The 15,365-nt window shown below is 23.8% G+C and overlaps 1 protein-coding gene across 2 annotated transcripts; it reads right to left on the bottom strand.

Annotated features, from left to right (window-relative positions):
* Positions 1–1,087: 1,087 nt before the first annotated feature.
* On the bottom strand, positions 1,088–3,463 carry LOC110644729 (probable glucan 1,3-beta-glucosidase A). 2 transcript variants are annotated; one of them, XM_021797648.2, is made up of 8 exons: positions 3,215–3,460; positions 2,955–3,074; positions 2,677–2,868; positions 2,406–2,567; positions 2,156–2,325; positions 1,906–2,055; positions 1,469–1,821; positions 1,088–1,369 (listed from the first exon to the last, which is right to left on the bottom strand). In XM_021797648.2, the coding sequence occupies exons 1-8, from the start codon at positions 3,362–3,364 to the stop codon at positions 1,188–1,190; spliced, it is 1,479 nt and encodes a 492-aa protein (XP_021653340.2). In that variant the 5' UTR covers positions 3,365–3,460; the 3' UTR covers positions 1,088–1,187. The 2 variants fall into 2 exon arrangements, with proteins under 2 accessions (XP_021653340.2, XP_058005292.1); XM_058149309.1 differs by having other exon boundaries at positions 1,163–1,369; positions 1,473–1,821; positions 3,215–3,463.
* Between the last annotated feature and the right edge of the window lie 11,902 nt (positions 3,464–15,365).

Raw genomic sequence — 15,365 nt, 5'->3', positions numbered from 1 at the left:
GCATGAGGTGTAAATATTTTCTAGAGTAAGAGGTTAATAATTTAAAGGTTGATAGATTTGACTCATAGAAAGACTATAAAATCAAACAGTTATTATAAATCATTATTAAGTGAGATGTGCTTGAAAAGTTAAATGTTTTTTCAACACGATTAGATTCGATAATTTTTTTTTTTCATTGTGAAAAATATAATAGTAAAATGATTTGAACTTTTAAGTTGGTATTTATTTTTATTTAATAAAATATATTTTTCTCTAAAAAAAACTTAATTTTTTTAATTTGGCAACAACAAGAATATTACAAATAAATAACAAAATTATAAATTTTCTCAATAGCATAAACAAAATCAAAATTTTCTTCACTTTCCCATCACCTCATTCCCAATTTCTCTCAAACAAATCATAATGCAAACTCAAACCATACAATTCACCCCGCCTCTAGAAAGGGAAAAAAAAAAAATCTAAAGGCTTTATTTATAGGATTTTAGGTTTTATTAAATTAATAAAACTCAAAATTACATAGCTTTGAGCTATTAAAGTTTATTTTCTTAAATATAAATACTATTTAAATTTTAATATAATGTAATTTAATTATTATAATTTATAATATAATTTAATTATTTTCTACTACATATATAATAAATATAAATTAATTTTAGCAAATCATTTAATTATATAATTTAACATGTATTAAAAAATTAAAATATTTATTTCAAAATATATAATTTAACATGTATTAAGACTTCGTTTATTTCACAGAAAATGACTTATATATTAAAAATATTTTCAAATCCATGAAAATATTTTCCATTATTTGGTTAAAATGTTAAATTAATGATATTTATTTATTTCATGTATATATAATTTTGCTCATATTTTAATAAAATTTTTAAAGTTTAGAAAATAGAAATGATTAAAAAAAAAAATGAAAGTCATTTTTCTTAAAAATAACTTAGTTTTCTTTGAATCAAGAAAATATTTTTCAGTGGATCAATTTTTTTAAATGCCCTTAAACACTAAAAAATATAAAAATATTTTTCAGAAAAATATTTTTTGTGAAACAAACAGAGACTAAGATTTGAAAGTATCAATGATATCCATTTATTGATTAATTGCTTGCATCCAAATCTTAATTAATAGTTATACAGCTACATATAATGTTATAGGCGATAGCATCCCATGTTGGAAAGCTAGAGATGTATAATATTGTTCTCGATATTCCACCTCAGGCTCCAGTGGGGAACTACACACCTATAAGCCCAATATGCCCATCCAAAAGTGGCTCGCCCAAAAACTTCTAGTTGAGCTTTAGCAAAGTTTTGGTAATCTTCCGTTGATGCTCCCTGTACATACCATTCTGCAGTCCATTCCCCTGCAAAAAAATTCCATTACAATCGATCACAAAACTAGCTTAATGGCTTCTTGCTGGAATTTGCTGGGTATAGAAACATATATATGAGTTTGGAGTTACCAACATAACTGAGGGGACCATTTTCAATGGTCACTTTCCTGAGATCATTAGAACGCGAATTATAGATGAAATCAATATTCTGTTGTGCAGTCATTTTCGTGAAACCATCCCAAAACAGGTTGTAGTAATGCACATCAATGACTACACGATTAAGGGTGCTTGCAAATGAGAGCAGTTCCGTTGGATCAGCAGGTCCTAGCCTGTTTGAAAGGATCACATAAGCAGTTTGAGTGTACTTCCTGACAGCTTCATAACCTGCTTGATAATACTTTGTAAGAGTGTCTAGAGTGATGCCTGGGGCCATTGGCTCATTCAACAACGCAATTGCCGTAAAACCTTTCCTGTTTGCATATCTGTTTAATATATAGCAATGGCTTTCTGTGTTAGAATCATCCTGACATAGTTAAATTGAATAAACTAGAAAATAGCGTTAAAACCTTGCTGCTAGGAAGTCTATTACAGCTACTGTATCTGGTGTGTAGGAATCTCCCCATTCCTGAAAGCCATCCCTTGTTGCACTGTGTTCATTCCCATTTTGTGAACCTTGAGCTGCATGCAAATCAACAATTACCTTCATTCCATATTGCCTGTATAAGATAGGAGAATTTATAATCCATGTGTTCTCATTCTTAAACAGAAAGAAAAATAAATAATTGCCATGAAATGAAATGGTGGGCTTGTACGTACTCTGCCCAAGTGAAAGCATTATCTAAGGCTTGCAAGGATCCCCCAACAAAAGGTTTTGGTGGTGTTGGATCATGTACTATCCACCACCCAACTGGAATTCTCACACCGTCTATATTATTTGATGACAGGAATTTGAAATCCTCGCTTGTGATGTAAGTGTTCCAGTGCTCCTGGGAATCATGGATTCTTAATTAGAAGGTTCCTCACTTGAAAAATTCAGATTAATGAGCATATTTTGTTCAATACTTACCCGTAGGACTTGAGGTGCTTTATCTGGGCCATAACCATTTGTGATTTGGTATTCACCTTGTAAAGTTCCGACAATCGTTATTATAAAGACAGATGGATCGCTGTCTTCCCAAACAGTAGCATTGCCTGCATAATCTGCAGTCACCGATGTCTCTGACTGTGCCTGATTACAATTTACAAATACACGCCAATTTATCCTTCACTCTCTAGCATTTGTGTCTCAAATTCTTTGATAACAAATTAAAGATGAAGTGTATATATGTACACACGACCTGAAGGAATAGCCCATTTAATGCTTGAAAGCGAACTCGATTAGGATCATCAGTATTCCTTATAATGTGAAATGTTTCAGGGCCTCCAGCAGCGTTTGAAACTGCTACTAGTTTGTTTCCTTGAGTTTCCAATCCCACAAACTGCTTGTTGAGCACCCTCAAATTGAAATATGTGTCGTTGATCCTCCACAACTGCATATATATAATAAAACAAATACCACAATCAATGGACCTGAGTTTGACGTACTGTATATATATTAATTGCTTAAAGAATTTACTCTGAAAGTTTCCCAGTCAGAAGGAATGGAGCTATCGCCTAGAAGAGAGGTTCCACCTCCATTTTCTGCGCGAAGATACTTCTGCAGCTTCGTAGACTTCAACTGGACACGAGTTCCATCCTACCAAATGGCGAAAAAAATCACACGCCAAATTGAAACTTCAACAGAAAATTTCAGCACTAAGAGATTACAAACATACCCAAAAAAGAAAAAAAATAATAAACATAGTTCAAGGTAAATATAAAACTGGATTTAGATACCAGAAGATCTTTGTTGGTGATTCCATCAAAGCGAGAAGGGTCCATCCAACCTTCTGTGACGAGCCAATTTCCTAAGTTCACAGTTTTAAATGGCTGTGCCAGGGAAACAGTGAAGCAAAAAGCTAGGAGAAGGTAAGGGTAAGAAACCATATTCCCTTTTTTGTTTTATTTATTTATTTTTGGTAGTCAGAAATTGAAAAAGTTTAGGCATGAATTTATAGGAAAATTTATACAGTATGCATAACGTTTACTTGTAAAATGGGTAGGACTTAAATATTTTAGTTTCAGAAACTGAGAAATTTTTTTCTGAATTTACAAGGCAAGTGACAGATTTTCATCGTATTCTCTAAGGACTTTGATATGGTTGAATATGTCAAACACAAGTCAATGCGTATGCACTACGTGTAATTTAAGTGGTTGGATAGGATAGGATGATGTGTTATGTGTTGGAAAAAGAGATAAATTAAGCATTATTTGAGTACAATTTAAGATATAATTATAATTAATAATTTAATCTAAATTAAAATAAAATTGATATAATTTAAAATAAAATTAGAATAAATATGATTATTAATATATAATATAAGAATGTAAAACAGGAAGATAGAATTAAATTAAATATGATAAGGAAGGAAAGGTGAAGAAAAATGTCATAAATTTTATATTTTTAAGTATTTTATAAATATAAAAAAAAATAGGATTAGGGTTATTATAGAATTATAAAATTGAATTTTTTTTGTATAAGTAGAATTATTTTTAAAATAAGATTAAAATTTTAATTTGAATTAATTATATTTGTTAATATTTTTAATATGAATAATATAAATATAAAAGGACATTTCTATCCATTTATAAGTTCACCCACCATTCATAAGTGATGAATATAAAAAAAAAATTCTAAATTATTATGCAATTAACACAATTGATGAAAATAATTAAAATAAAACTTTACCTTGCATAATGTATTGTTGATAGAACTTGATTTTTGATATTATAATTTCTTAAATATAAAAATAAAAATTAATCATAAAAAATAATAAAAGAGCTATTTTTATGGACATATTATTTGAATACAAATTAAAATATGATTATAATTAATAGTTTAATACAAAATAAAATAGAAGTAGAATTAATTTTTTTAATAAACACATTAATAGAATACATAATAAAATAAAATTATAACAAATGTGATAATTAAAATATAATATAAGAATACAACATAAATAGAAAATATGAATAAGAAAGAAAACTTGAAAATACAATAAAATTAAAAATAATAAAAAAAGGAAAAATGAAGAAAACAAAAGTAACAAATTTTATAATTTTAAATATTTTTATAAATATAAAAAAAAGTAATATTGTTGGATTAGAGAATTATAAACTTCTAAAATTTTAATTTATATTAATTATATTACTTGCAAAACTTGTTCATTTGTAAGGCATTATTTTCTGTTTTGACAAACTGCCATTTTCTATTTTTGCAAATGATTTTTTACGACATTAAAGTTCATCTTCTTGTGAGTAAGCAAAACAAATAAATTTTTGTATTCTAGTTCAGTATGATTTTTGGTTATTTTATTTTATTTTATTTTATTCTCAATTTTTTAAATAATTTTACAAATTATTTTTTTAAAAATTATATTTAAATTAATATTTAAATTTAAATTTTAATTATTAATACATTATATATCATATAATATGTCTTTTAGTTATTTTTAAATTACATAATCTTTAACTCTAATTAAGTATATTATATAATAGGATGGTATAAATATATCATATAATATATATTTTAATTATTTATTAATTGTATAATATTTAACAATAAAATATAAATATAATTATGAATTAAGTATATATATAATATAATAGTACACTTATAATTAAAAAAATATAAAGTAATTTAATATATTTATGATAAATTATTAAAAAATTATAAAAAAATAAAATATAATATTGAATTGTATTTAGTTCATAATTATATATATATATATAATTATATTAAAAATATATAATACATCTACAAAATTATAAATATATATATATAAATTTGGTTCTATTTTAGTTCATAATAATTGTGATCCGATTTAGATATTAAAAAACTAAAATTAAATTAAAGTATCAAAATAATTTTGATTTAGCACGATTCTTATGATTAAGTACAATTTTTTAATTCAGCTCGAGACCTGAAAAAGTGCATTAGCCTAATAATAACAATCCAATTTCCTTCAATATTTCACAACCTTCCTCTTTTTTTAATTTATTTATTTAAAATCAAGTTATTGAATTTTGAGAGCATATTTATTCCATACTAGTATATTATAGTACATGCATGATATATTATGACTTTTTTTATAATAAAGAATATATCAATTTTTATATTTTTAATTAACTATAAATATGATAAAATTTTTTCATATAAATTATTATCGAATTTAATAATAACGTAAGTATACTTAAATAATATAATATATTGTAACACCCCTGTTTGTATACCTGGTATATTTCACTGTTTCGGTGACCGGTGTCGATCCGGACAATTAAGGGGATTAGAACCACACTTAAGACAACTAGATAAGCCATAAACACAAATAATTAGTAATTGTCAATTAGTTAAGTATAAATAAGAAAAACAGAACATAAAAATTTAAACGAGCCGAGAGTCACAGCGATGGATGACCGTCTCGGGAAGGACTGCGAAGTCATTTTAAACTCAAATTTCGAATCGTAAAATGTGACGTTGCGGTCCTTAGGACCCTTATGAACACAATGGAAAAGAGAAAATCATGGAAAAAAAAAACTATTAAGTTAGTCAAATAATTAGGTCAGAGAGCCGGAAGAAATATTGAATTATTTACAAACCGAGAAGAACCGGCGATGGGCAATTTGGTCAATTAACCTCGAGAGCTGACTCCTGACCTAACTGTTAAATAAAATCAGAAAAAAAAATTTCGGAATCGAGAATTAAATTAAAGAACTAATAGAAAAATAAATAGAAAAAAAAGGAAAATGAAAAAGTTAAAAAGGTGATGACATCATGCATGATGCCATAAAAATAATAATTAATATATTTAATTAAATTGATTTTTGGTCTTTCATAAGACATAAAAGAAGCATAAAAAAAAAAAAGAAAAAAAAAGGAGAAAACTTATCTCTCAACCCGTCACTCACCTCTCTCTTTCCCTCACCCTCACTTTCCTCCATTAACAAGCTTTTAAAGCTTGAAAATTTTAGTTCTTCCCCCACAAATTTCAACCCTAACTCTTAAAAAGCTTCTAAGTTACCCTAGAAAAGAAGATTGAAGAAGAATAGGAAGGAAGAAAGTGAAGAGTGGGTTAGCTAGGAAATCTCACAAGAAAGGTAAGTTAATTTAATCTTTTTCTTTAGTTTAATTAAGTGAAGTTAAATTTATTTTTGGATTTATGCTAAGTTATGGTATTAAAACACTGTAAAATTATGTGTTTCAGTTGAAAAGAATATCGGGAAAGAACCCGAGGAACCGAGTCAAGGCCAAGAGGCGACTCGCTTGAGGTTTGTGCACAACATCACTATGTTTTAAAATTCATTAATTAAGTGATTGAAATATGCATTTTACTTTTGCTTTGAATTGTTGAAAGTATTATAACCTTATTTATGATGTTTTAATTTAAATTGTGAAAGTTACTGTATATATTTGAAATGACAATGTTTAGCAAATTGTTAAGATAAATTTTGAAACCACAGTGTCATGACCATATATTTGAACACATCACTAGCACGACTAGTGGGGATAATTAGTTTCGAATTTTAATTCCTTCTCTGGAGAAGTGTTGAGGTGTGCCAGTAGAAGAGGATGTGAATGGATATCCATATATTTGAGCTAGCTAGCCTTGTGATGTAATTTCTCTTTAGCCTCTGGCTATTGAGATTCTATTTGTTTCGAATGGCATGATCTAACTGTGGATTTTATGAAATGTGATTTGATACTTCAAAATGAAAGTGTTTGGGATTAAAATCTCATAACGCATGATTTGTATTTAATTTTCATGTTCAGTCAAATTTTTGAATAAATGTGATTTAAGTTCTGCATAAAGATTATTTTAGTATGTTGTGCACCACTGAGTCCTAGTACTCAGCGATGGCTTTTATTGCTGTCGCAGATATAGAGACTAGAGGAGCGTGATCGAGTCCGAGGATTGAGGATCTATCAGCTTGAAGTTATCGGGTATAATTTATACCCTGACTGTAAATATTTCTTTTGATGTATGTATTGTACATAAATATATGGACATGTAAATTCGATCTTGAGCAGCTTATATAAAGCTTGTGTAAAGTTTGTAATAAATTTTAGTTGAATTTCTCTTAATGTAAATTTTGTAAGGATGTTTATAAATTATTTTGTCCTTAATGAATTATGAATGGAACTATTTTATTTAATTTGAATGAACTGGATTGCTGGTATTTTGATGATCATTGGATAGTGGATTTGAAATTTGAAAGTTGATAAATGTGTTGAGAAATTGGTTGGGATTGAGTATGATTTTAAAGCAGTGGTTGAAAAATTATTGGAAGTGCCTTTTTTTTTTAGGTATTTGAAGAACTGTTTTCTCAAAATACAGACGTAACTCTGGCAAAATTTTTATAAAATTTGCAGAGAAATAAAATGGACCAAAAATATTAATTAGTTTTAATTTTAATTAAATGTTTTAAATACTTATTAGAAAATGCTCACCACTTATCAAAAATAAGAAAATTGTTTTAAAATCCCTCGTAGGGTACTTAATGAGTTATCGGTAGGTGAAGTTCGGTAGTTAATTAGGTATTCTACGGGATCATGTTATGCCTTACAGAGGGGTAAGGTGTGACATATATAGCTAGGTCCAATAGAAAAAATACATGAAAACTCTAAGAAATAATTTGATGATAAAAATTTAAAATCTAATTAAAAAATAGTTAGCAATATAATATTCGTTAAATAATTTCTTTATAAATTTTTTAGCTAAGATCGTAGTATAAGACCTCTATAATTAACTTACCTTTTAAATTTAATTTTGTGTTAAGTTTTCTCATTTTTTAAGGGTAAACAAGGAAAAATAAAAATTAAAATAAAAGCTTACAAACCATTTAAGACACTTTCAATATAGTGTATAGAAATTTAGTATAATTAGTTTTTTTTTAAATATGTGACACGTTATTGTTCTCATTGTTATATATATTTGTGAAATTTAATTATTTATATATAATTTTTTCTTAATTTTTATATATGATATTATCATGGTATTATAAATATTATATTTAATTATTTAAATTAAAATATTAATTTTAATGTTATTTTAATTAATTATATAAATAAATATTTATTAATTTAAAATTATTATATTTTTATTGAATCACATTTTTTGTGTTATATATAATAATAACATAATTATAAACTTAAATGTAATATAGTAAAAAATAATATAATAATAAGTTTTAAAAATATAAATGGGTGAAAGTGTTTAAAAATTAAAATAAATTAATAAAAAATACAAGTTAACTCATTGAATTAAATTTATTCAAACTTTATATTTACTTTTTCTTTTAAAGTTTGAATTGCCTATATTATATTTTTTATAATTTAAAATAATATTAATTTACAAAATAAGGCTATATAGCTAGATTAATGTAAAAAAATTATTTATGCAAATAAAAAATAGGATAACTTTTAAATTGTATTTTATAGTTTAATGCATTATCATCATAAAATTTTTATTTTCATTTTGTTGATATCTTGAAATTTTATATTATAATATTGTTTAATACAAATAATTTTAAAATTTATTTAATATATTATTTAAAAAAACAATTATTGTGCTTATAATAGAAAAAAGGATAAAATTGAAATAATTAATTAATGTAGTTTAATTTTCTCATATTGATAAATAATTTTTAAAAAAATAACTTTTAAAAAATGAGAAATAAAAGTGAACAACAAAAGGAATATATATTTTATGAGATGGAGAAAATATAGTTCATGAGTAGTTAAAGGTAAACATAAAAATGGAATTAGGTACCAAAAGATTATTGTTGATGATTCCATCAAAGATAGAAGGATTCATCCAGCCTTCTGTGACAAAGCCAATTTCCTAAATTCATAGCTTTAAATGGCTTGTGCAAGGGAAACAGTGAAGTCAAAAGCAAAGAGAAGGTAAAGGTAAGGAGCTTTTTTTTTTTTTTTTTTGAGAAATGAAAAAGGTTTGGATGAATTTATAAGGCAAGTGAGTACTAATTTATTATAATTCAATTGTTTTCCAAGTATTTTGGCATTGTTGAATGTCACATGGAAGTCAATGCTTAACGACTACGTTTAACATAAGTCCTTGCATGGGACGGCAATTTTTTTTTTTTAATAAATAGGACAGCAAATTAAATAATAATTTTTTTTTGTCAAATAAAAATGACACATGCACTTAAACTAGTGATAAAAATAGATCACACATCAAAATTATAATAATTTTAAGGGATCTTTATTTTTATATAACCCAACACATATTTAGTGACGGAGCCAGAAATTTTATATAATTATGTAAAAATAAATACATATATTTCCTCTTATGAAAATTAAAATTACAATCTTTCTAAAAAATTGATAAATTTTTTTATTTTTTATATTGATAAATTTTTTACCAGCTTTAAAATTTTTGAACATTAACTATTTCTTTCAATTACCTCAACTTTTATATTAGGAAAAAAAATTAAGAAATTATAGAGAATTTTGCATAAAACTAAATATTCATATCTCTAAATTTTTTACTAACTCATTAAATTTTATTATTAAAAAAAATTCACCAAACTCAATAGAATGTTATAATGATTAAATGAGAGAAATAGAAAGGATGTGCTAAAATTAATATTTCGTTATTAATTTATCAAAAAATTTAAGCATTAAATTGAAATTTCTAACTTTGTTATTCTATAACATATTTCGTATTATAACAGCTCTAAAAATCCCCGACATTAGAAATTTTCATTGATTTTTAGCATAGATTTTTTTTTAATTTTTATCTAAAACTCTAAGCACATCGTTTACCTAAAGAGAAATTAGTTGAATTTTCTTCTATTGGATAAATTATTAAATTTATTAATAATTAGTGAAATTTGAACTTATATACTTAATTTTTAAGAATTGAAATAAATTATTCTTATTCTTAAAAAATATATATAAAACTTAATCTTTTTATTACATTTTAATCCCTCATTTATGTTAAATAACTTTTATTGTCTATTTTTTAGATAAAATAACATTTTAGTCTCTTATCTTTGATTTTCTTAGAAATTAAAAATTAATTTTACCTAAAAATTCAAGGACTAAAATGTTATTTAAAGCAAATTCATAAAGATTAATTATATAATATTTTAATTGTATAAGTAGATTGTTATAAAATTAAAAAAATTGAGTACTACATTTCTTAAAAAAAAAAAAAAGATATAAATGTTATTTTTATTAAAAATAAGAGAGTTTAAGGTAATTTAACTTTTATTTTTGTACAAAGCACTATTACACCCCTAATATTTTTTGAAAATCCTAGGGGGTTCCAATGGGCCCCTTGGACCCTTAATGCCTCCATCAGTGAGCACACTCATCCATAATTAATGTGGGATATCAAAAGACGACTCAAAATTTTTTATAAAAATATATGTTAAATTTTGTTTATATTTTATAAAAAAGCTTCCTTAGCATAAAAGACACACTCGGTGGAAAAAAAAAATCTGACTCAAGATGTATGTAAATAATAATTTTTCAAATAGCAAGAGGGAGATTTAAAATTTTATTTTTAAAGATAAAAATATAGAGAATTAAATAAAATATAAAAAATTAAAAAATTAAAATTAAATAATATAAAAAATATAAATAAAATTTACATTGAAAAAAAAATAATTAAAGCGGCAAACAGTAAATTTTTTAAATATACTAAACTTATAAATAAATTTTTAATTTTTAAAGAGGTAAATAGTAACATTCTAGAAAAATATATTTAAATTTATGAATAAAATTTTAATTTTAAAAATTTTGGGGAAGGGTAGTTTCACCCTTGTTGAATAGGACGATGTAAATATATTGTTCTCAGTATGATAGTGGGATATAAAAATTATTGCTCGTTATTCTTTTGATAATTTTTATTTAATCGCTCACTATGTTTAATTTAATTATTTTTTAAATAATTAAAGTTTATCTTTTTAAAAAAATATTTTCGAATTATATAACAATAATTGTAATGCACCGCATGAAATCAATGAAAAAGAATTATCATCATATATTATTAAGATTCCATTTATTTCATAAAAATTAATTTATATATAAAAAATATTTTTTTAGTATTTAATTTTAATGTTAAATTAGTATTATAATATATGTGTAAGTGTTTTTATATCTTCACAAGATTATCAAAATTTAAAAAATAAAAATAATTTATTTTTTAAAAAAAATTATTTCTTTTAAAAATGATTTAATTTTTTCTTTAATCACTAATTTTTCATTGTCTCATTTTTTTAAATATCCTAATATTTTTCAGTATTTAATTTTAATGTTAAATTAGTATTATAATATATGTGTTAGTGTTTTTATATCTTCGTAAGATTATCAAAATTTAAAAAATAAAAATAATTTGTTTTTTTAAAAAAAGTTATTTTCTTTAAAAATGATTTAATTTTTTCTTTAATCACTGATTTTTCATTGCCTATTTTTTTAAATGTCCTAAATACTAAAATATATATATAAAAAAAATTTCATTAAATGAACCGAGTTTAAAATTAGGGATGACAACAGGCAGGGTGCCGCAAAATCAATAGAAAATACCAATCAATTTCACCAACAGCCGCTGTCTCCGCTCAATGGTCTTTCTTTAACTCTGTTTATTAATTAGAAAAAGAGATAAATTAAGGCTCTTATAGTTATTCTTTTAGAAATTAGAAAGCGTGCAAAACGTTTGAAATAAAATTTAAAATTATTTATAAATTATTATAATTAAATTATGTAAAATATTTTAATTATAAATTATTTAATAATGACAACAATATAAAATAAACATTCTCGATCGGTTTATTTCAAAATTTGAAAGTAGCACAAATGAACCACTGATCTCATCTACCCCAAACAACACTCAAAACAATATCTGATTAAATTTTGCAAAAGATTTCTCTAAGTAGATATTAATTTTACGTGCTTTAAAATTAAAGAAATATATAAAGAAATTAAAGGCTTGCTCTGATTGGTTCATTTACCTTGTTTGGCCTTACATTAATGAAAGGAAAATGGCACAATATTTCATACTTTACATATTTTTACAATGATACCCTGAATTTTTTTTTTTAATAATTACATAGTAAATTATTAATAAAAATGTAATTATATCTGTTATTTCAACAGTGCCTTAATTTATTAAAAGTTTCTTAAAATGCTACCATTGAATTATAATTGAGATGACCATTTTGTTAATTTTTAATAGTATGGTTAACGACAGTATTTTATAATTACATTATTATTAATAATTGAGAGTGTAATTATTAAAAAAAAAATTAAGTACAATTATAAAAATTAGTAAAGTTTGAGCCTTTGAGATATCCATTATCCCATTAAACACTACATTCATTTACATTTATCTACCGTTTTGAAAAGATTAAAAAAAAATTAATCATTTTTTTATAAATTTACCCTTATCTCTACTAAATAGGGATGACAACAGGTTAAATTTTTGAAGATATTTGATTCGACCAAATCCTAATGAGATGAATTTGGATAACATATAATTGGGTTCAGGACGGATTCGAATTTGAATTTTAATACCCATGGTGGGTTCGGATCAGAGTCCGATTTTACATATTGGATATTCGTTACCTGAGCATGTTTATATAAATATTTAATTAAATATAAAATATATATTTTTAATAATAATATTTATAAATTTTTACATAAAATTGAAATATTTTATGAAATTATTAAATTTTTAAAATATAAATTATTAATAAAAATTTTTTATATAAATTATTAATTAAAATATATAAAATTAAACAGGTTCGGATATTTACCGAGTAATAATAATCGGGTTTGGAATAGGTTTGAATAATTAAGAATAAATTTTAATCGGATTTATGACGGATTTGGATTTTGAGAATATTAATCAGGTTCGTGTTCGAGTATGGTGATTTTCACGGATACTCTATCCGTTATCATCTCTACTACTAAACACAATCTCTCTCTTAATTATATGAGATAAATGGTAATATAATCAAATTGAAAAGTATTTTATTATATAGTAGTTTATTATTATTATTATTATTATTATGATAAATTTTTTCATATAAATTATTATCAAATTTTAATAATAAAATAATAATAATTTATGTACACATCATTAATATATATATATATACACTAAGTCAAATAAAAAAAAATACATGAAAACTGTAAAAAAATAATTTGATGAGATAAAAAATTAAAAATTCATTTTCACCATTCAATTTATTATTTGGAATTAACTTTAAATTAGTATTTAAATTTGTAAATTTTTTAATATTATTTCCTTGCAAGTGATTTTAAATCTCTTTTTCTAAGGATAAATAAGAGAAGATAAAATCTAAAAGTTTGCAAATCATTTAAGGCACTTTTATTATATTTATGGAAATTTAGAATAATTTTGTTTCCAAAAATTTTCATATTTTATTATAATAGAATGAAATATATTTGCTTCGATGAATAGATATATAATTAATTTAATTTTTTATATTTTTTTATTTAAATTGAGAGTTAAATTAATATTATCATAATAGATTTTAAAGTTATTTTTCATTATATATTCAAATTTAAATTTTATTTATTAATTTATTGTGAATAAAAATATTAAAATTATATATTTTATTAATTTAAATCATATTATATATGTTAACAAAAACATAATTAATAACTATTAATTAGGACTTCTACTTGCACTATAAATCAAATCTGTAATAATTGCAAAAAAAAATATATTTTCATATTAATTTATTATAAAATATTCACAAATACTAATTTTTAAAAGAATGTTTAGATTCAATTAGAGTATGAAACTCCACTCAAACTTTAATAACTACTAATTTAACCAGCTTGAAAGATGAAGATAAAGCTTGATTTAAGCTTAAATCGAGGAATGATCACTACTAATTTAACAATTTTGTATTTATTTGCAAAAACAAAAAATTAAAACTTAGGCTTGGATTAACCAAATTTAAATATTAAACGTGGAGACTTGAAAAAATAAAGAGTTCATATATGTTGGTCCTGAATCTGTCTCTCTTAAAAATTATTATGGTTTTATCAAGTAATGTGTCCTATTTTTAAGTCTTGGATGTGTATTTTAACATATTTAAAAGAAAAAGATAAAAATATTACTTTCAAATCGAGTGGGTGTTTTCTTATTTCTTAGATTGTCCATCTCACATCAATAATGTATACGTGCTTGCGTGGGCTTATATAAGTTAGTACAGCTTGATAAAATTATTATAATTTTATTAGATAGTATAATTTATCCTTGAGTCTAGGTATGTGTGTTTGCATATTTAAAAGAAAAAAGAAAAAAAGTCTTAGTTCTAAGTGGAGTAATTATCATGATTTTATAATGCATGTTTTTTGCACAATTACATTGTATAGTATTGCTAATTAAAAAGTCATTTTTCTCAAATATGGATTTAGGTAATTTAATAATTTAAATATAACTTTTTTTTTTATCTAATTCATTTACATTGAGAAAAAAAAAAAGCTATTGATGTGGAATTTATCGTGAATGAATTCCATGTTCTAAAAGAACTTCGTGTTTGTCTTTGTTAGATTTTCATTCTTCATTTTTATTGGATAATTTTTTATTTTTTTTTGTTTTAAAAATAAATTTACTTTGACAATGAAATTTGTTTATTTTGATATTAATGAATGATCAATAAATATTTTTTAATTTATTTTTAATAACAATAACACCCCCCAAAAAAAAAAAAAAACGAAGGGAGCTAGCTCCGTCCACACACACACACATTTGCCCCCTTAACAAAGGGCATTAGCTCCATCCATATACACACATATCAAATGGCTCTACTAGGGATAGCAATTGGTAGAATACCAACGAAAATCACCATATTCTAATCCAAATCCGAATCGGATTAATATTTC

The sequence above is a fragment of the Hevea brasiliensis genome, chromosome 6 (genome assembly GCF_030052815.1).
Source record: "Hevea brasiliensis isolate MT/VB/25A 57/8 chromosome 6, ASM3005281v1, whole genome shotgun sequence".
Taxonomy (NCBI): Eukaryota; Viridiplantae; Streptophyta; class Magnoliopsida; order Malpighiales; family Euphorbiaceae; genus Hevea; species Hevea brasiliensis.
The sequence above is the reverse complement of the archived record's forward strand: the minus strand, read 5'-3'. Positions and strand labels throughout refer to the sequence as shown.